The sequence below is a fragment of the Haliotis asinina genome, chromosome 7 (assembly GCF_037392515.1).
Source record: "Haliotis asinina isolate JCU_RB_2024 chromosome 7, JCU_Hal_asi_v2, whole genome shotgun sequence".
NCBI classification, from domain to species: Eukaryota; Metazoa; Mollusca; class Gastropoda; order Lepetellida; family Haliotidae; genus Haliotis; species Haliotis asinina.
Genome location: NC_090286.1, coordinates 25,020,479 through 25,042,950, shown reverse-complemented (window position 1 = coordinate 25,042,950; position 22,472 = coordinate 25,020,479). Strand labels below are relative to the sequence as shown.

At 39.1% G+C, this 22,472-nt stretch overlaps 1 protein-coding gene across 5 annotated transcripts in view; it reads right to left on the bottom strand.

Annotated features, from left to right (window-relative positions):
* Nucleotides 1-1,647: 1,647 nt before the first annotated feature.
* LOC137291485 (transcription factor AP-2-beta-like) overlaps nt 1,648-22,472 on the bottom strand; it is a 59,731-nt gene continuing 38,906 nt past the window's right edge. For 3 of the 5 annotated variants that reach the window (XM_067822841.1, XM_067822839.1, XM_067822842.1), the window contains exons 3-7: nt 14,192-14,249; nt 9,224-9,428; nt 4,914-5,032; nt 4,533-4,674; nt 1,648-3,195 (exon numbers count right to left, since the gene is read on the bottom strand). In XM_067822841.1, coding sequence (XP_067678942.1) covers nt 2,886-3,195; nt 4,533-4,674; nt 4,914-5,032; nt 9,224-9,428; nt 14,192-14,249 — 834 coding nt within the window. In that variant the 3' untranslated portion in view covers nt 1,648-2,885. The remainder of the gene's footprint in view (nt 3,196-4,532; nt 4,675-4,913; nt 5,033-9,223; nt 9,429-14,191; nt 14,250-22,472) is intronic. The other 2 variants (XM_067822843.1, XM_067822840.1) reach the window with 1 other exon arrangement.

Here is a 22,472-nt window from a genome sequence, read left to right as displayed (position 1 = left end):
TTCTATCTATCCATTCCAGGCCTATAGTTCTGTATTTCAATCTATCCATTCCAGGCCTATAGTTCTGTATTTCAATCTATTCATTTGAGGCCTTTATTTCTGCATTACCATGTATCAATAGACCTATATTTGCTGTATTCCTTTCAATCTATTTGAGGTCTGTATATTCTGTATAGCAACCTATCGAAATGGATATTTCCATTGCTGCATTTCTTTCTATCAATGTGATGGTCTATTTCTGTATTTCCATGCATCCGCTTTGAGGCCTATGTTTCTGGAGTTCTATCTATACGAAAAGCGCCAATATTTCTGTATTTCCGTGCATCCGCTTTGATGCCTATGTTTCTGGAGTACCATCTATACGAGAAGCGTCAATATTTCTCTATTTAGATCCTTACACATAGGGACTGTATTCTGTTTTTCATCTATAGAGTCCATGTTAAGATTCCAACAATATCATAAGGGTAGGTGTATCAACTGCCATAAAATAGTGAGGATACAAAAACTGAAATGTCAGCGTATCCAGCCATAGCGGTGGCCCCATCGCAAACACATGCACAGGCAAGCCAATTTTTCACATGAAATGGCACGGATGTTACATGATGAAACCCTTGAAGGGTAGAGCCATGGTCGTTGTAACCTTATCAACCAACTCCATATTTTGCAAGAAACGCTCATTGAAATCTCACAGTAATGGCATACTGGACAGTACCTAACAATCTTCCAATGTATCCCCCTTGTCAAACAGTTTTGTGTGAGTTCTAATACTCTGAATCATAATGCCTTCATGTCAGTATGAAAGAGATGAAGTGATCTCATTGGACTCGTTTCCAACTCATTCATTTTAGTGAAATTCACACCAGTGGAAGGAAATGGGCTATTTCATGGCTACGATATCGGATCACCCATATACCAAAAGCTTTGGACTTTGGAATTCCGAGCAGAAATTCTGACTCCGCTATATTCTATGTGTCTTAACCACCTGGCAATATCCAATTTAAGTATTCTGTTGCTTGGGAAGATTTCACACTCAGGCGATATAAATCTAGAGATCTTTAGGAACACTATACTGAAGGCTGAAGTATGTTTGCCTTTTGAAAATATCAAGTTGTAATCTAATATTTCTTTTTCTGTAATGTCTAAAGAGATGTTTGCACTGAATTAAGTACATGATGTTTATGAAATGCACGCATGTGTTCATTTACACAAATTTGTCACGACTTTGTTTGACGAATTATTATGTATACATGAGAATCAGCAGCGCTTCCTGGTTATGCAATCTACAGACGATCTGTCAACTTCCATCAATCAATGTGTATATCAATCACCGCGACCATTTGATTGGCATGACATTGACAGCTGGGAACATGCAATAGACGAATGTCAACCGCATACTTCCTTTTGATACTGCGTTTAAAAACATCGCTCGTCCTGCAATTAATAACTTTCTAGCCTTTGTACGACGTTCTTAATAAATTATAACACCATCGGGTACATTAGAGTACGTGGCAAGGTTAACCAATCAAGAGTACTCCCTTTGCGCAATCTGACCAATCAAAAAGGTCCAAGATGCATCAATTATTGATCGCGCCGTTCCCATTTCACTGGGCAATGCTGTTTGATGTTTGTCAAGACAAAAGACATGAGTATTTTGACCCACTTTATTCCATTATGGGACTCGTACCTACAAATTTTGGTCATGACCGTAGATATGATATGTAAATAGACCCGTTTTCACGGTAAGAAATAGAAAATGACATTTTTTACAATTCACTTTAAGTTAGTCTCGTTCTGAAAGCAACAATAGTTTAAGTGTTTCTTAAATTTGGGAAGATAAGTAGAAAAGGAAACATTTAAAACTGTTGTCAACAGATTATGAGGCTCAAGGTTTCAACAGCGTTACCGGTTTTTGCAGAAAACAGAATGTTCATAAATTAATCAAGGTGATCTTGCACTAAGTATGCCAAAGAAAATAAATAACAATTAATTTGGGGATGAGTAATACTATTTTCTGCAAAGGGCGGTAACACTGTTTCTATTATGAAGTATGTATTGTGGCAAATAGCATTTTTTGGACTAGAATAAATAACATCACACGTCTCTGTATGGACGCTTATAGTAATATCATACACAGTGGTCTCTCAAATATACAAAGGACACAGGGAGAACGTAGTACAACAATTATTAGGCGCTACGTCAAATAACGGAGGAATGCAACTTCGTTCATTTCATAGAAAACTAAGAAAAGTATATCTACCCGTCTATTGTACATCTCTTGTAAACTGAAATCAGTTCACAGAGTTCTGATAGTTAACATTCACAAAGGCAAGGGGGATAGATTTGGTGAATTACGTATGCCACGTGACTTTATTCACGTGTCGGAGGTGTGTTTACCTCCGTTGTCATGGTAACGTCCTTTGAGACAGATTATGAAGGAAAACCGTGCTTTCCTTTTTGAGTTAATGTGGGAAAAATGTCATCTTGAGCACTGCCCAAGCAAAACCGAGAACCAGAGAATCAAATATATTGTCTGTAGTTGACACTTCTGGACTCATGCACCACATGCACGCACACATGACGTCATTCATGACGTCACAATATACCCTGCAGACTGATGACGTAATGGCCACATCAGAGACGTATTTTTTGCACCAATGTTCCGATATGACATCACTTCACAGACGGAATGACTAAATAGCCCCGCTTTGAACACACATCCGCAGTTTATGGAATGTCCTGGCATTCCCTGCAAGCACATGACCCGTGACGTCAGCACACAAACTTGTGACGTAAAGATTTCTTGCGGGAGCTGTCCACACGTTTTTGACACAGACATACGAGATGTTAGCAGCATCAGGAAATCTCACCAGGAGTCAGCCATCCTGCTATTCGCGTCGATTTTCATCTTTATCGCTCTTAGATTTACCATTACCGTCCATTGAAGGTACTGTCGGGTTCACTTGCGCCGTTTGAGAGGCAGGGTAGTTCTTATCAAGGAGCTTCAACATTTCATTTAGGTAACTCTGCACTGCAGTCAATGAGGCGATAACGGCTGGGGATCCAAACCCGTGGGTGATCAGGCTGAAGTGCGTGAGGTGACGCTGAATATTCGGTTCCAGTATTGGCTGTGGCCGAGTATTACCCAGGGGCGACCGATCTTGGTTTAGGAGATCCGTCAGTTCTTTCACGATCTGCCTAAAAAGCAATAAATAAATAACGTATGAAATAAAAAATCTTAAAAGAATAATTTTATCATTTCACAATCATTACTAATAATTGCTATTTTGCGAATAAAATTTTGAAATATTTAGCATAAATGAAAAGAATTCGTTAAAATTTATTCAGAAAATTCCTTTTTCGATATATACATGATAGCAGAAAATAAATATTCATTTACCCTTAAACTCTTACCCTTACCCTTACCCTTAAATTTTCGAACAATAGGTCAAACTCGACGATATTGATAGCATGCTAACATGGAAGCTTATGGTAAATGTTTCCGTCTTGTCAGTTAGTGTAGATAACAGGATGTGACAAACATATTATTGACACATCCAGCAAATCCAACATAACTCCTGCAAGATCAAATTGCAAGTAACCTGGAAATCAGTGATTATTTTCAAGACGATCTAACTAAGTGAAAATTCTCTTTCAATTCAATCATCGATTTCCCAATGATTTTCCCTACCCTTCCTCCTTCAAATAATTAGCGTAAAGACGCTTAATTCACAGAGAAAACGGATAAGCTACCTGTGAAAACATTAAGCAATTTAGGACACATTTCAAACATCAGATCCCATCAATTTGACAGGTTGTGTTGAAATGGAAATTGATGGATTTCGCGCAACTAGCGACCGTGTTAAACTGAGAGTCAATATCTTAAGGAGGAAGCTATATCTGGACGCGGACTTGTATGGAGACTTAGGGAGGGTTACTTAAAAGTTTTCTCGAGGATAATTTCAGTAGTTAGGAAGATGGACGTCGCAACAGTGCGTTAATGATATTTAGTGTCGAAAAAACTATTTATTTCCTGCGTTGCGGTTGAAAACGTGTTGTTAATATCTCGATAATCAGCTGTAATATTCGGCAATGAGAGTTATAAATGGAATCCATATATTGTAATTACATTTAACTCGTCAATTTTCGTTGAATCATATTAATGTCAATGTCAATGAAAAAAATACCGTCTTGATTTTGAAAACACTTTTTAAACAGAGATAATAATGTTCGAAAAAAACTATGAATAATTTTAACAAATTACAAATGTTTGAATGTGGTCAAGTTTCATGTTATTATTCGCTTATGATCCATTTACATTTATGCTATTTGAAGAGGGTTCCTTATCATGCGGGGAGCTGGGGGTGGCTTAGTGGTTAGGACGTTCGCTCGTCACGCCAAAGACCCGGATTCGATTGCTCATATGGGCGAAACTTGTGAAGTCCATTTCTGGTGTTCCCCGCCGTGATATTGCTGGAATATTGCTAAAAGCGGCGCAAAACTAAACTCACTCACTCACTCGTTAAAATGCTTACTTTGCTGCTAGGACCATGTTTTTTCTGTTGTGGGTATCGCTTGGATCCGAATATTGTCGGAGGTTGTATTCGGCACATTGTCGTGAAGGGAATTCTGTCTCGCATATATATCCATAGTCTCTTGCAAGCCGTATTGTCTCGCCTGTTGAATAAAGGAGAAAATATATAATATTTTTTTCCAAAATAATAAAAGCTGAAAAGAATTGTAGCGTCCCTAGTGAATAATTCATGATGATATGTACTAACAAAACGCTTATTGATAAAAAGATATATGTTTATAAATGTCAGACTTAACATTTTTGATATGTCAAGAGAGCCTGACACTGATGTTTCGAATGTATTTTATTAATACATGTACATGTACAGATGAATGATGCATACCTTCGACTAGTGACGTAAGCAGTGTAACGTTTGCTGCCTTCCTTCTGCCGGCTGGTAGGCTGAGACCAATCTTTTCTAATTTGTCTCGGAGAGATCTACCACCATTCTTGGATTTAGCTCTGAAAACAAAGACATTTACTTTAGATTTTCACCAAAACAGAGTAGTTATTGTTGACTGTCATTTTATTAAGAAACGTGTAACGACGCCTTTACAACTACCGGAAAGAGGACTAGGTTGGGTAAGTTGTGTTTACGACTACCGGAAAGCAGACAGCTGGCGCGAGTAAGACACCGCAATGTAATTTACACTCGTCACAAGGCAGACAAATCACCAATAAGGGGTCATCATTATCGACACAAATTTGGACCTCCCTAATTTCGTTAATTCCCCGTTTCGAACAGAGATTTTTACGGATGAGAGTCCCCGAGAGCCATTTCTCGTATTAATCCATTTTCGCAGTAGCTCATCGAATCTACATAATTCCACACTCGTCTCGCCCGGCATCTGCCATAGTTCACCACGGCCTCTTTAAGCATGATCGGGATTGAGAGATCCGACGATCGATCACGTCTGTGATTGGTTGATCAACTCGCTTCCTCAGACACCTGGTGAGCAAACTGGTTGGACAAGTGTTAAATTAGCCCGATTTTGGCGTAATCATCTTCCCATAGTTTCAAGAGATCATAAGCGACTTTCAGTCCCACTTGTCTCGTACAACATGCCCGGTAAAGATGGCAAAGCCAAATAATTAACTTTCTCCTCACTGGGACGTGAGACGTCTAATTAAAGAGGACTCGTTAACTTTATGGTATTTATACAAACTCGACGTTTCCGACAACTGTCAAGTGGTAACGAAGACAGAAATATCTCACTCAGAAACAGCCAAATGTTCCGTGTAATCAACAACTACTATCACGAACCTTAGCTTGAAAACGTAACGTAGCATTCTTTTCGGAACAGCTTGTTTAAAAATAGCACTATTTTTTCAGGATTGATCAAATGACATGATAGCGATGCGGTCTGTTTGTCTGCTAAGCTGTAACATATGGCGTATGTCTACACTTCAGTGGAAGGACTACTTTTTAAGAAAGCGACAGGAGTGCTTGGTGAAGGGATACGAATCGGACCATGGCCTGTTCGTCAGGAATTCCTCTGATGTTTCGTGGAAGAGCACTTCAGCCCTCCTTCTTTCGACTTCCAACAGTTTGACAAGAAAGTAGTCTGCAATCCTCTTTTCTTGGCGAATAAAAGAGACACGGCGAACGTTGTTTGCAAACTCCTCTCCAGGGAAAAATGGATTTGTTCAAGGCAATGAGTCGGTTGCTCGTGTTTGGCGGCTCCAGACATGGACAATAGCTCCCTGGGTTCTGCGTATGCCGAAAACTCTTGAACTGGCTTGGATTGCGACTAATTGGGAGAGACGCACAGGCCCCTGAACTCAAAGTTGCGCCTCACCAGACAATATTAACGGATGAAGAAGGAAAGTCGATGGGTATTGAGAAATTTCCAGGACAAAAAAAAAGAACCGTGTTGTAGCCGAGAAGATAACTTGGTGTTTTCAAACCACATGACTTGTTTGTGTTTTTCCGTGACTTCATAACCTCATAACCGGAAGCACGTGATGTCGTTAAACATGTCTGCCACGTCACAACAGGCTGACTTATCGCGGTTTTATGTGGTCTTAAGAGGTTATTTGATAAACACTTGGGCATGTGCTACGTGTTTGTATTATAAAAAAGTTATTGTAGTGACGTGCAATTTGTTTGTTAACGATATGTTGGGTTTTACTACCTATTAATGGAGATGTAACTATTCTTTTACGATAGCGAAAATTGAATTTTCTTTTAAATTCCAGGAAAGCAAATCTACATATAAATACAGTTTTGTTGATTTTACATAGTAATAACTAGTTTCCCTAACAAATTAAAGAAATGAATAAATTAAGCCCTCCCCCAAATTTACATTTAAATGAAAAATATATATGTACACTCTGAATACATTAACTTTAATGGACCCTCAATTCCCCAATTCCTGGAAATATGATATGAAATACACACACACACACACTTCCTGCGACGGCACGGGATACAGTGAAATCCACAAGACCCCTCTCCAATAATTATCGCCCAATACAAGTCATAGTCACTCGAGCTCTCAACATCGCTAAATTCCTACCTCCCTGTTTGGACATTCAAGGATGCATTACATTGTAGACAAATTGAGTCGACACTTCATAAAACAAGCAAATTGTAGAAGGGGGTTCGACTCAGCTGAAGGGTTAGCGGATTTCGTTTGATGCTTCGGAATGCTATCAATAGCGTTTATAGATTTTTAGGTGCATTATACTTTAGCAGAGATGAGAAATTGAGCGTTTTTGTTGGCGAATTCAACTACCGTGGGCTGTTAGGAGGTTTCCATGGCAATCTACTGATCAGAACAAACATATTCTGAAATATAGACACTGCCACAGCAGACGATCAGACGTCTGGCTTAAACGCGCCACGAGGACAGGCAAGGTCCTAGGACATTGTCCTTTTTTCTGTAGAACTCTTCCAGGCTCTCAGCTGAATTTGTGTTCCACTGGATGGCTCCACAATTCTACTTGTGCTGATGCGAGTTTTTGAGATGAAGTTTCTTTGACTCAAGACACTTTCAACCCTGGAGCAAACTTCAGAATTTCAGCGCAGTGTTATAAGCAACCATCTCCTGCTCCACCATTGACATCAAAGACGGCTGAGCTACTTAGAAAGGAGATATATGAAAGACTTTTGAGGACAGTTAATCGCGTTACGTCACTTATGCTTTAGCTTAATTATATTTTTCTGTTGTACTTTTCTTTAAGTGTTTCTCATACACGGCATCATTACCTTCAGAATGATATAATCACACAACATGTCGAGGATGTTTTAAAATCAATACGACAAACACACGTGCTTTGATATCCACGTGAGAGTATATCACAAACACTTATCTCAAGGATTTTACACATTACTCATTCAACCTGATCTGCCATAGGATTCTTTGATCTTCTCACAGTACAGCTCTCAGTACATTTTTTAGCATGCATTATGAAATGATTTGGGGACCATTTTCGTCCTATATTCATGCGATTCACCTTTCATCTGAGTCATTACAGACACATTTCAAAAATGATTTCCTTTTGAAATTGTAGACGGCATTTTCTTGCGAGCGAACCTAGTAATCTGCAGTAATCATCGCGGCAGTATAACATTTCCTGTTAGTCAAGCGATCACCACGGTTCTCCCGTGGAGGTGATAATTGTTCGCACTTTACTCATCGTAAACTAGACCCGAACACAGCTTTCACCCGACGATCACAGGCCGGAGCACTTTGTCATGAAATCTGGCGTGAAAATGCTATAGAGAGTAAACAAGACATTACTAAGTGCATATGAAGTCTGCATTATAAAGGCGTACAGGAGTTCCTCGTGTAGCAAGAAAGCCTAAACATCTCCGCGCCGCTTCGCCTTAACAAACACAACAAGGCAGTATTGTCATGGTTTCGGGGGATTCATAAAAGGAAAACCAATAGTGTCAAAGGCCGTAAGAACGGTTTTGGTGGGGTGTCATGTCCATCGGCAGGGGGTCTCGGCGACACAAAATCGGAGAGACATGATTAAAAAGCTCACTCCGGCCTCCTTGTGAAGGACTCAATGAAGGATCGGAGAAGACCCAGTTCATTACCTGATTCAGCTAAGCGTGAAATGAACGCAAGCGACTAACCATGGGCTTGTAGTTCGTTGACGCTCAGCACAATGGCGTTTGAACAAGCTATGCGGATTTCTAGCAGAAAAATGTATTCTTGGTTTCAGTCGGTCATGTAGATGTGATAACAAGGAGAACGAACGTAAGCAATGCTGACGCGGGGACAATGGTCAGCGGTGATAGATACTTGAAAGGTGGCTGGACAGGTGTTGAGTTACCTGGCCACACCTGAAGACCGGACAAGGATAGCCTCTATGCGTCTGTACATTATATCCATTACAAGACACGCTCTTTACACCACTAATAGCTGTACGCTTTACAAAAGGGCGGAGATTATATCGAGTAGTGTCGCGGTGATGATAATAAAAATGGAGAATCTGAAAATGTCTGTTTCAAATGATACTAGAGTTCAATCCATTTAAAGAAATACTTTTGATAGTTTTTGTTTATTTTTGTTATAACATTCACCCGGCACTACAGATGTTCTCTTCACACCTTTGTAAACAGAGCAATCTTTGGCGGATTATGACGTGTTGTAATTATGTAAGTTGAATCGTGAACGAATAAAAGGTTTTGACACTTACCTTCTAAGGACGCCACCAAGGAGGGAAGCATTAAGACATTCAGGGGGAGACAATCTCCTCTGCACTTCTGCAACCGTGACCTTGTATTTTGACGTTGAGCTAAGCAGGGACAGGCGACCAGGGACAGAACAGAAGACGTCGGTAGGGGATACTACGCCTGAAATGACCAGATCTTTATTGTTTTCGTTCTTGGGTCGGATTCCGGCTGCAAAGATAAAGACCCTTTAATTAGATCTTTAAGCGAAAATCTATGTGCTGATAATTACTGAAAGTTCAACGCCTTTCGTACGGCTTGTCCCGCAATTTCAAATTATCCTCCCCGTGAAGAGTTCTTTTGATAAATTCACACTTCCTTTGACGTTTCGGAGGCACATTTTCGAGTAAATTGTATTAAAATACATGTCATAAAATCCTCAAACACTCTACGAAGGGACCCCACTGTGCGGCCATTTTTGTTTTTTAGGGTGCTCGGCGTCCGAGTCATCTAGCAGGATGTCAACGTGCCATTAGCCGGCAGCTGGGAATGACAGCCGACGACCATTTATTAATTGCCAACGTTAAATCCAACTCTATCACAGACCAAATCACTGATATTCCCAACCATTTCTTGAATGACACAAATCTGTCTCAATCGCCTTGCCTAAAAGCCCCTTTCTATTATGACGTTCGGCAAGGGGAGCAACCCGAACGCGACCTCTGACCCTGATTTGCGACATTTCTCCCGACCTTCAACAGCGTAGCTCCGGGCGAAATAAAGAACACATCGACATTAACCCTCACGCTTGCAAGTACTCAGCTGAATATTTCCTTTGTTTTTGTTGGCTGTTGTAACTCAGACCAAATCAGATAAGCTTCCGTTTCATTCAGTGTCGTTTTAGGAAGCATAGACGCTTATTTTGTAACGAAACAAAAGGTTCCTTAAGCATTTATGAAGATACGGCGATGATTGGATACGATATGCTACATAATGGTTTATTTGAGCCTCTAATCTATCATATCAGCTCCGGTGGAGAATGTCAGACGAATGTTATCATTTCAGTCTACATCTTTAGGTTAAAGGTCGAACATTAATCACAGTGACGGGACGTTCTCAACGCATGTAGGTGAAAAATGTTTGTTGAAATAATTTGTTTAAAAAGGTACTTAAGAAAAATAATGAAGATGTATTTTCGAAAAAAAAACTTTGAAAAGTTGAAAGTATCATTACGAAAATGTAATTTAATTGAACACGAAGTACTGTTTTTATGGAGCGTTCAAACAGATTTGTCAGAAGAATTATTCTGTAAACTATACATTTATACAGCGAGGCTAAACCGGAGGCAGTGGTATAGGTGACCTCATCAATGCATGGCTGATTGAAGGTCGGCTAAACACATGCCATTGCATCGAACATCAACGGTCTCCCCGACATATTGCCATTAACGTTACCTCGCAGTGCAAACCCCTGCAATTTGGAAGCTACCTGAGCGAGGTTTATTGATAATCAAAACAGAACAAATATTTATCCTGCCCAGATTGACGGAAATTTCTCATCTTGCTTCCTGTGGCGAAAAAAGGCAGCCTGCTCAGCGCCGTTTGATCAGACGGTTAGTCTGTAGATGTTCGGGCCGGGCATCGCGCGTTTCGGCCGCCTCAGACTGCGGTAGAATGTAATCTTTTTCTCTTATACGTCATTAGTTCAACAAATCGTTATGGCCCGCATTCATATGTGCTTTTATCGCATCATATGGACGGGCGAGATCTGAATTACGCTGATCTCAGCATGCCTCTTTGATCTGAACACGCTAGCTAATAATTGATCTATCAGGGGATTCTCAAAACATCTGAATGATCAAAAATTGGATTTGTCTTGTGCTAAAACGACCGATAGCGACTTGAGATGTCAGCGAGCGGAGCATACAGAGGGGCAATCAAATGCGAGAATGGACAGGCGCGCGCACTCAACTCTATGGAATTGTGGGAGGAAACAAAGACCCGCCATGTTGTTCTCTTCCTGAAGTGCCTTCCTAAACAGGGGGTGCTGACAAATGAGATACAGCGACAAGAGCGCTCCTTGCGACCGAAAGCATCCCTGAAAACGTTCAACAACCCTTTCTGTTTGACGAACCCCCTGCTGTTTCGAAAATAAAATAAACATTGTTATTTAATTTCGGACGAAAAAGATCTTTTTGGGCTGAATTGATGTCTCGGACCCAGACGAGACCTGGCGAGAGTCTGCGAAATCTCGGTTTGAATGAATGAGTTTTATCTGTCATTTCACTTTGAAACTAATATAGAATAGCTGGAGTGTCGGCTTAGAATAAAATATCCAATTATAACGAACTTTAAATTCGATGTAGACATTTCAAAGATCAAATATTTACACTGGCACTTTTGGTCTGTCATTCTCTCATTGTAAACATTCAGCATAAGAGGCCGTCTCGCTCCCATATTTCTCGTTGAATAAAAGTGTTTAATTCGTTTTAGATTATAATCTATATTTTTCCAGATTCCAACATGTTTTCCTTGCTTCAGATGATGTAACCGTATTGATAAGCTGATAAAATGTTATAAATCAATACCAAATATCGTTAGACGAGGCAGTATCTTACAAGCAATAGAATTAATCTGCTTACTCAATTTAGCTCATATCTCTAGTACTGGCGTTGCGTGAGAAAAGGACTTATTTCTCACGACGAATAAAATGTGCTTATTAAAAGTTTATCAGATAGTATGTTTTATTCATGTCATTTGATTAAAACTGTAGACGGAAGTTTTCCAATTCTATTGCCGACAAACCCACCATATGTCGGAAGTCACGTGATCAAGTGTGACGCATGCGCTGAACGTAAGCGCAATTAACTTCGGTGGGGTAATATAACAGCACACGTTTGCTCAGTGTTTTCAATTGACAGCAACCATGACGAATTGCAACCCTTCTATTCAGTCAAGTAGACTTGTAAATATTAGCTACAAACGATGTTAATTTGCCCGATCAACACTGGCGAAGGACCTCGGAATCTAATAGTTATGATATCAACTATTGCACGTCTTCACAGTGACAATCGACTCTATTTACCTCTTAAATTCTCTCCCGAGTTCAAATCTCAACGGCCACGAATAATTTTAGCTTTCCCACGTGGACACACATTTTAGAACCTGATTTGCTTAATCAGAACTTTGTAAAAACGCACAGAGCAAGTGTGAAACAAGGCTTAACTTTTCACCCATGAGTTTCGGGAATGGAATTGGACGTCGGTTTTCTATTCACGAATCACGAAGTGGAAACGGGAACACGGCTTTTTCCAGTATTAATCCATCAAATTTAGAGAACGCCCCCGGGGCAGTCAAACTCGAGAAGCTCTGTCCTATCAAAAGTCAAAATCCGATGTGCCTCGGAATGAGTAGGTTTTCAATTTTATCAGAGGAAACGCAGAAGTGTTGGGAATTTTACAAGAATTCTCTCTTAAGACCCCGATCCTAGGGCGATGGTTTGACCAAAAATTAAGGCATACGTTTCCTTAAAAGAGTCGTTAATATTTTTTTAAAAGTCACACCAGCATCAGTATCAAAGGGAAAAGTATTCGCTCATCACAACTTACAACAATTTAGAACCGTGAACTAAATATACATGTGTTTTTAATTATTCCAAACTAGTCAAGAAAATAATCAATCTTATCCCTTCTCGCGACAACGAGATTTCATGCGTTGTCTTGTCTCAAAATGGCCTCCAGCGACACGATGATTTTTTTTCTGAGTCCTAACCAGTGTGACAGTTGACAATTAGCTCTGTATGAAGCTTATGAGGCGAGCTCAGTATACCCCTATAAGACTGTCGTCATTTTTCTTGACACACACGACTATCCTTTAGCAATGATAAACCTCAGCCATGCCACCCTTGGCTACACACGGGGCGTTTTTTTCTCCAAATTATAAATATGAGAAGTAAGCGCCGGCCAAACGCCGATCTAAACTACCACAAATCCGAAAGGGCGTATAGCCCAAGGGAAAGGGAGGCAAGCCTCTTTCAAATAGCTGTTTTCGGGGTTTGTATCGAGGATTAGATTTTGATGCGTATCCGACCTTGCCTTGTGATTCTATCTTCGCTGTCGCTGAATCAAATTGGGAACTAACTTCAGGTGTATAAAATTACAAGGTGTCAAAGCAGAAAGATGTTAATTTGTCAAAATGGGAAATGCAACACCAAGGAACAACGAGGGAGTCAGTATAGCGATCGTGTCGGGTTTAATATAATGAGTGTACATTTGTTACCCCTCCACGGCCTTGTCTACTCCTGGATGCTAAAGGAGATCATTATATTTCATACCGATAGCCTCAGGTCTAACGTTGTGAAAAGCAACACCTTTGTAGTGCAACTTTCCCTAATTATGGAAAATTGTGGATGAATAAATCTTTTATATCTACTGGAAATGTTCACATTGTTGTGCGATTTATATGATAATATGATTTACTCTAGCTTAAAATTCCCTGAAAATACTTTGCCCCCAGTCATTAATAAATAGACCTGATTTGTGTCTTTTATTAACAGTTTAGTAACGATGAGAGAAAAGCTATTTCTAAAAGAATGATTCACTGAGCTTTTACAGGAATTTCGTTAAGGGAAAATGTGAGTCAAATTTGACTCTTTATTCTAAACAATTTTCGAAAATTCAAACATTTTTTTCAAAGGTTCCGCTTTTACCCCAGTAGCATAAACACAATTCGTAAAACTAACCTGCTTTTGTCTGGAGAAATTCAGAAAGTAGGATTCCACGCAATGTGTTAAATGAAATTGAGTTAGAAGGGTAAATATTTTTGCAGCACAAATCAATCAACAGATTCCCCATGGGAATGATTCTAGGAGAAAGAAAGTCGGATAAAAATTTGAATTAATTTAATTTAAACGTGAAATGTATTTTCCACAAAGGACGCTTGTAAATTCGTATTCCTTAAGTGTTTTTAACGTTTAAAAAATACAACAAAACTTACCTTTTCGTATAACAGTATTTTGGTCTCCATGTATATAATTTGTGTTGTCATCCACGTGCTGAAAAAATAGAAATCCACATGTGAGATCGCGAAATATGGATTCGTATTTAAATAACTGAAAAAACAACAACAATAGAAATTATACTGTAGCATAAGGATAAAATAAGCCCAGAAAACAACATATTTCAGCTAACTGAGAGATTAGTTCATGAATATGATTTTGCATGTTCATATATTTATTTATGCATGTATCGCGTCATATTTTAAATATTAATATTAATGTTAAAATCTTAGTTGATGATATTGTGCATATTTCTAGGCTACTGCCATAGCTATTTGACAACGCCTAAGATTCAGTAAGGGTGACTGTCAAGCGGAGCGGCAAGATCAAAGCTTTCGTTCCTTTACCTGTCACAGGTAAAGTTAGATCAAAGATAGGAGAGAAACAGGGGTATGGTTTGTTCACGTACACGATTTCTCGGCCGAATGACGAACAACTCGCGCTTTTCATTGTTATTTAGTGCCTGGCGCAGACAAGTACTGGATGCACGTGTTTTATATTTACAGAAAATAGCTGAATATTTTATTAAAAGTGTGAGAATAAAGTTATTATTTCGGTCACTTTAATAGCGTTCAGAGAGAAGTACATTAATCATCATGTCCGCTTGTAAATGAGGGTTACTTAGAGCGACAGTTATCCTTGGCTTCACTCACTGTCCGCTGTTATCTGTAGGTATAAATCGATGCCACTACACGAGAAGAGGCAAGGGTGGATGATACCTTGGAAGAAAATGTCATTAATTTTTCACGATAATACGTTCTGGAAATTTTAATTGTACGCTGAGTTTGTGTTGGAACATCTGAGCAGGCACAGATGACACTATTCTCGACATCTAGGCTGATATGCTCCAGCGAAAATTGAGAAAATTAATATACTGATAACTATTTGAATTTCGAAAATGAAACTACTGCAATACTATCCGTGGATAGTATATAAACTCGACAGAAATTGACGAAATAGTCCTTGCTTTGAAATAAAATATATGGTGAAAACAATATCAAGGTTTGAGGCAAAACCCAAATTAATAGGGATAAAAAGGATATGTCTCCTAAAGATCTCCGTACAGAAAGCATTTACCAACAAACGTATCGTTGTATAATCACCTTCACATTCACCAGATCACGATGAAATAAATCAATAACTCCGGTTTCGAGGAAGTCATTTCACCTAGGCCAACGGAAGGTGTGATATAGTTTTATGTGTATTACGTCATCACATATTGAGCTGTCACGTGCAGATAGTGCACGGATTGCATGCCATTGTCAAGTCACGTGAGGACTTGCCCTGGAGCAAGATGGCTCGATATTAGAATCAAGCAAAATTTCAGCATTATTTGATAGGGAATATCTGCAAAATTTACAAAATTTAATAATAGTAAAAGAAAATGGCACGGTTTGATGAACAATAGTTGATGACATATTTATTGTAATAATCTGTGTTTGTTTATCTTAATTTCAGCCTATTTAAATCAAATAAAGACGTTAGTGTTTGGGGGAAATTAAAATGAACAAAGGATATTTATGTCAAAATATTATGAAAAATAAACTGTGAAATTCTATTGATTCACACATAATGAAAAAAAGTAGAATCCAGAGTTTCATCTAATTCGCCTTATGATGCCCAAATAAAATAATTATTGTAAAATAAACATTTAATTGAAAGCGTTATTTGCATTTTCTTATCTGGGCGACAAATGAAATGAAACATATTAAAAATATATTCCATTCTCGTGTCTGTCTTTTATTTCCAGTGATTTCATTTTGATGATTGAAGTGAATAAATAGCTTTGTGGAAGTTCTGTTTATTGAGAGTAAGATAAACTTTGGAAACGAAATGAGAATAAAACATTAATGGGGAACACAGAACTCCGTTCCCCGTGTTTATGAAGGTATGAAACAACAACATGTGTAAAAGGAGCTACGCTGACATTTGACAGGAATGATTTGTGAAGATTTGACACTTTATATGTAAGTCCAATTCATTTGTTTGTTCACATTCCAACGAGGCAATGCCTTCATAAATTATTCACAATAGAATAATGCCTGTTTGTAAGATTCGCCAGTATATCTCCCAGGCAAACTTAACCCTGTGAATAAAATGTTGAATTTATTTGCAAATGAAACAAACATTCATTCCCAGCATAAACACGCGACTTTCGGAACGAGAGCTCTCAGAACTACACACTTATTTTCATATGAAAGAAAAGAAAATACGTCTCTACAATTTATCTCTTTTACAAGCTAGGATCAACAGTTTTGCATACTCGACGTATATGGCAACAAAGTATCTTCTTTGAAAAATTGAAAGGGCTTGGCCTCGTTCGCACCTTCCCAAAAATACAAATTCAAACACAAATTAAGATTCTTTTCAAATACGGAAGCAAACGCTCTACGTCCTTCACTTCATACTTAACACAACTCGTTTCCATAAGCAAACTGGTTCAGAGGGCCGAGTTAGATTCTGAACATGACGACAATGGTTTGTGTTTACTAAGGTTGGTGTTCGGCTAGGAGTTCACACATTATTCTACACTAATCGTCTGTCAACGCTCTCTAACCGAGGACTAGTGTGTGCTTGGTCTGTTTCAATGAGTCCAACGCGGTACAGCTAGGAGATGCAGACGAGGTGCCCATTGTTGAGCATCCTTGGTTGTTATTTCCCCAAATCTGCAACATTTCCCTACTGTATAGTCGAATCATGCGATGCTTACTTTCAAAACGAGAGGGACAATTGCGTTTAATATAGGTAAACATCACCTACGACAGGCGACTGGGAGAATGCCATGGAAAGAAAAGAGCCCATTATGTTTGACTAAAGAATCCAAGTCCTTTTTGGAATATCTACCTCGGTCGCTTATACCCTTATAATTCAGAGGGCTAACTTGTACACTTGTTCATAACCGTCCTCAATCCAAACAGATTATCAATTTAACTACGATAAAAGATTTGTTAGGAGAGGAAGTTGTTGAAACTTTTGACAGATAAAGCTTGAGGAGGGGACATATTAATTTTACTCTCGCAATATCAGACACTGAAGCACATGTCGAAGGCATTCCTGCATGCTTGATCGATAGTAAACTCAGACTCCTCGACAGCATTTTCCCTGGAGTTTTTATACGCCTAAAATTGTAGCGCTGAGGTTTAAGCGGTGAACGGGACAGAGTGAAAAGGCGGGGACCAGAGAGTCCCTTTCATTTCATTTCCATTAAATCAAACAGAAATTTACTAAATCCGACCTTCATGAAGGAAAGGGGTCTATTTTGTTCCCTATTCACTGAATGAGGACGAGAGTGAATTAATTTCTAGTTTCGTGAAGGCGATACGCCCTGGTTCCGTCATCGCTTTTACAAAATGCATGCTTTTTGTTAATTTCTTCTTTTGAAAGGAATCCATCAACGGCAGTCCGTCGAATTTATTTCAAGGATAGCTAGTCATTTTCTCTTAATTACATGATAGGTGACAAGCACGAGAGGTATTAGCGATACTGAATATTTTGAACAACCATATGAGACAAAAATAGTTTTATACCTATTATAGCACAGTAATGCTTAATCATTGTGTACTTAGAAAAAATAATCTTACAAATTATCGATTTGGTTTCAGTTGAACATTTACACTTGTGCTTAATTGTTGGCTGCCACCTCTAAACGCTTGCAAATTGTTCAATTTGAGACGTCCATTTTTCCGGTATTGAACGCGTAGAAAGGTAAACCTGATCACGTGACCTTGACCTTCCTTTTGTACCGGAAATAAAGACGTACAGTCGCAGACATCCTAGAATCAATAGAGTTCCATGACGATGGTGGCGCATTCATAGCTTCTGCGCACGTTTATGTGTGTCATCAAAGTAACAATGATCTGTTTGATAGAGCATTGATCTGACAACCCTTTGTTCATAGGCGAACATTTGTGACAATATTTTTTATAATCCAGCCTCATTCTTCATACGCTCTGCTAATAATACACCATGAAGGCTGGCCATAAAACATACACAACAATAATTTTGGTGTAAATGTATATGATAATATATACATAATCGATGCTCTTACATACGCACCATGACAAACACATTGTCTCTGGTAGTCCCTTCATTACTATTCAAATATTATGGTTATCTCAATATACCAACCTATACAACTGTAGTAATGTTTTGGAACAATAGCATGTAGTAAGGTATTGTTAGTGTTTACAAACACGGAGATGTAAGCTACTTGTATCTATCAAAGTGGCTTTTACCAATCGAGTGGACATTTACCGTGTGGTGTTAACAGTACAAGACATATATTGTTGAAGAAGGGCCATTCTACTCTAAGACCAGTACAATACCCAACATGATAAAATACTCGACATATTTCTTCCATAATGAACACATCTTGGATCTGTTCTTGCAGTATGGGAACGTTGGCAGGGTTGAAGGATCAAAGGAGTTCTTATCCCCTTATAATGAGTCTCTTCTCCGTCATATTTTCACTTTTTCTTTGACAAGAATGTCCATTGTAAGCATTAAGTCTATGATACAGTCCAGGGATCCTTGAGATGATGGTAAGGATTTGTTGAAACCTTAATGCCAAACGCTCTGGTCCTTACAAGATATCCTTCTAATTGGGGGTTGAGCGGTGGATCAAAGGAGTTTTTTACAAAGGCAGCATCGGTGGGAGCAAGGGTTTCTTTTTCTTCCCCATGAGGTAACTTCTCCGTTGTAAACTCACCTATTAGGGACGTCGATTAACCCACCATGGTGCGACTTTTCACGGTAGGGCTTACAACAGAGCGCTCACTACATGGGTCTTCCAAACACTACTCAATTAAATTCACCGATGTTTTTGATCTGTGATCACAATTGACTTTGAGAACGGTTCATCATTAGAATAGTTGTATCTCAAGGATCAAAACACTTACAGAGTTTATTCCCAGCGGGGTCGTATTTGGAAAAAGGAATGGGGGTCGCCCGCTGAGGAACGAATCTCTACAGCGGGGTCACCCCCAGTTGGTCCTCTAATCTGTATGAAGATCACCTCACGAGCTGCTGTTGAGTTTGTACACCTGTATACCCACTTATTATCACCGCACCTTGCTCAATCATAAGGCTCTTAACAGGGTTCCTGTGGTGATCCCGTCGTTTTAACTTTCTCACTGTTTCAACATGTATAGGACATAAAATCCGTCTCGCTCTTGTGCTTAGAAGTAGGACACCCTTTGATACGGGATTATCAACATTGTGGTAGGCCCTGACTTAATACTACCCTAATTTATATTTAATTGTTACGTGAAAGTCGGTTTATTGGAGTTTCTTTAGACGACATATCGTAATGTCTGTAAAGTGAACCAGCTAATGACTCACACTGTAACACTCTCACTACAATACATATTTACCGATATCCAGATTTTGTGTTAAATGTATTTACAAAAAAGATCATGATTACTATGACTGCTAATTATCAAGCGAATCTATTTAAATACTTTTAGCAGCAATGATATTTTGGGTCAATGAAGATGCAGTGGCATCATATATAGCAAAGATGCGCATCATTCCTTGATACAAATATTATCTAGGTCACGTATTTAGTAAACCTCCAACAACTCTCGTCCTAGCCGTGTTTTGTCCGAGTGTGATGGATGGTTCGTGTCCAAATCATGGCAACTTGACGACTCCAGAAGACAGATTGCTCTCTCCATTTCGTGAACATAGATCAGAGCGCCGCAACGCAGTACAAAAACCACCATATTTGCCGTTATAAGACTTTTTTTCATTCTGATCTGAGATGCATCTTGACGCTTCCAAGGGATTTATCGTGTAAAAACCGAAGAGCATCTTAAGCAAAAAACTCAACGGAATAGAAGTCCGTCTGGATAACTTAAACAAGTCTGGGTTTATAGAGGCAGAGTTAGTTGACATTTCTAACCTATGGCTTTGGAAAAGAGGTTATTGGACGTAAATAGAACCGTCCCGCATTTTCATATTAGTTTATTATGGACCATATAAGCTAAGACTCTTCGACATAAATGCCTTAAATCCGTCTGAACGCCTATTAATTTGTTTTTTCTTGTGTGGAAGCATTTTCTGATTATGCTCATAAACTTCGTTAAGCAACCTCTATCCTATAACGATCTGTGCCCACCCACGTTACGTTAGTAATTGTTTAATACCTGTCGTGTAACGGCAAATAAAGCCAAATGGAATGCATTAAGACAAGCCAGGCCTTTACTCAGGTGTAGGATCAGCCATACTCTACTGCCCACAGTCTCGGCCCGAGAGGAGTCAAAATGGCGGCCAGGTAGGACAGTTAATTGGAAGATCTCTATGCATGGACGGTCATTAAAGCGCCAATTTATCCTGACTTTTAGGAATCTAATTTCGAATCTTGGGATAATAGCACCCTTGCCTCGGCCAAAATTACACTCCCGTGAATGGTAATGTCATTCTAAGCGCCCGTGTGCACAAGTTGTCAGTTCACGAAGCAGACGATACGAATTACGCAAGGGTGACCGGGACTGCCATTGACAACAAATCACGTGCAATGTCTACTTCAAGCACCTTGTTCCCCCGCCATTTGGGCATTTCAATCAGGCGAGTGATCATAGTCACTATACGAAATCCTTAATGTGCGTTTAAAATACTGATCGATACAGGGTTTGAAACATCATTTCAGTTGATAGTGGACTTAATTAAAACTTGATGCAGACATCGGGAGTGATCCAATTCGTACAGAAGGAGCGACTTTGCCTGGATTGAACGGGAATCTGATGTCGCGCCATGATACTCTAAATCCTAGATTAAGTCTTGTCTTGCAGTGCGGGAGTTCTCACATACATCAAGAACATAATTTGAGAGGTGATTAATTTGTTGAGGAGACATGCAATATTTTCCGAAAAACAGAACGAAAAGGTTATGACTAATATTTTCCTGTTTAACCCTATGAATCAACAAAGAAAAAGATAAAAACAAACAGAGGATGTTGTATACAAAACCAAGCACTTTCCTAGAAATGCCACATATATCATACGATTTTCGTATAAAATGTTTGCCCTTACCAAGTATTAAAATGGCCTTTCCTCACACAATGAAATTGCCAAATGGTAATATTTCATTTACATATTTCTTTCTGAATTATAATCAGCACGATCTTTATATTGTCATTTTCCCTCATACACCCATAACATGCACAGTACTAAAGTTGTCGAGATAAATAATGGTTGGTGCGTTGTCTTCCTTGGGCCATTATTTCAAGCAAATGCCAAGAATACAGCTGGCAGGAGTTCAGGTGCCCCTGCTGTAACCTCCGAAAACACGTTCATTTCTCAAGCAGTTGACGTGTCGTGTCAGAATATGCATAGTCTTAAAGGCTGTGGATGGGCGTTTGTTTCATGAAAATTCCAGATATATCAACTTATATCACTTCAGCAGTTTCATCAAACCCTTCATGAAATCCTTCCCCATACGAGGCTGAATGTGGTCTGTATGACAAAGGTCCTCTTTTAATTGAACTCCCGTTTTGTTTGTTTTCCCCATCCTTTACAAAGTCAGACCAATTCCGATTCCTGGTGGTCACTCAGAGTGTCCACTGGCATGGAAGGATTTCCAACACTGGCTGCAATTACCATGCATTACAAACCTATGACGCAACGCAACCGCTATGTGTATACCATACAAGATGCCACACACATAAAGCCAGGTTGTTTGTATTGATAATAAAGGATCAGGGAGCGCCCCCTGTCTAACCCCAACTGAAGTTTAGGTAAAGTGATGTAAAATGGGTCTTGTCGGGTGCGTTGGACACGTATGAAAATATACTTAAAACACGCCACACGTGTTTGTAAGTTGATAATTGTACCCTCAAAGACTCCCATATTTGTTCGACAAATCACACTATTTGCATAATTGAAATGCGTGATATATGATACCCCTCTATTGCTGAGCGAAGCAAGTACTCAGTCATGTGACAACTGTAAAGTTTGTAATCTTTTCGAGAGAAATTAATAACATTATCCAAGAAAAAATAATTAGAATTTGAAATTGAAATAATGGCAATCCCCTTTAAGACAACCTGCAAAAACTGAACAAAACATTACAACAGATACCTAGGAAAATGACGTATTTTCTTCACTAAAATCTTCATGATTTTATCGTAGCAGGTCAAACAGCTGGAATAATGTATCTGGAAAGCTTTATGACAAAGGATTGTCTTTGAAATCCTCTGACAAGTCGTCAATCCTTGCTCAA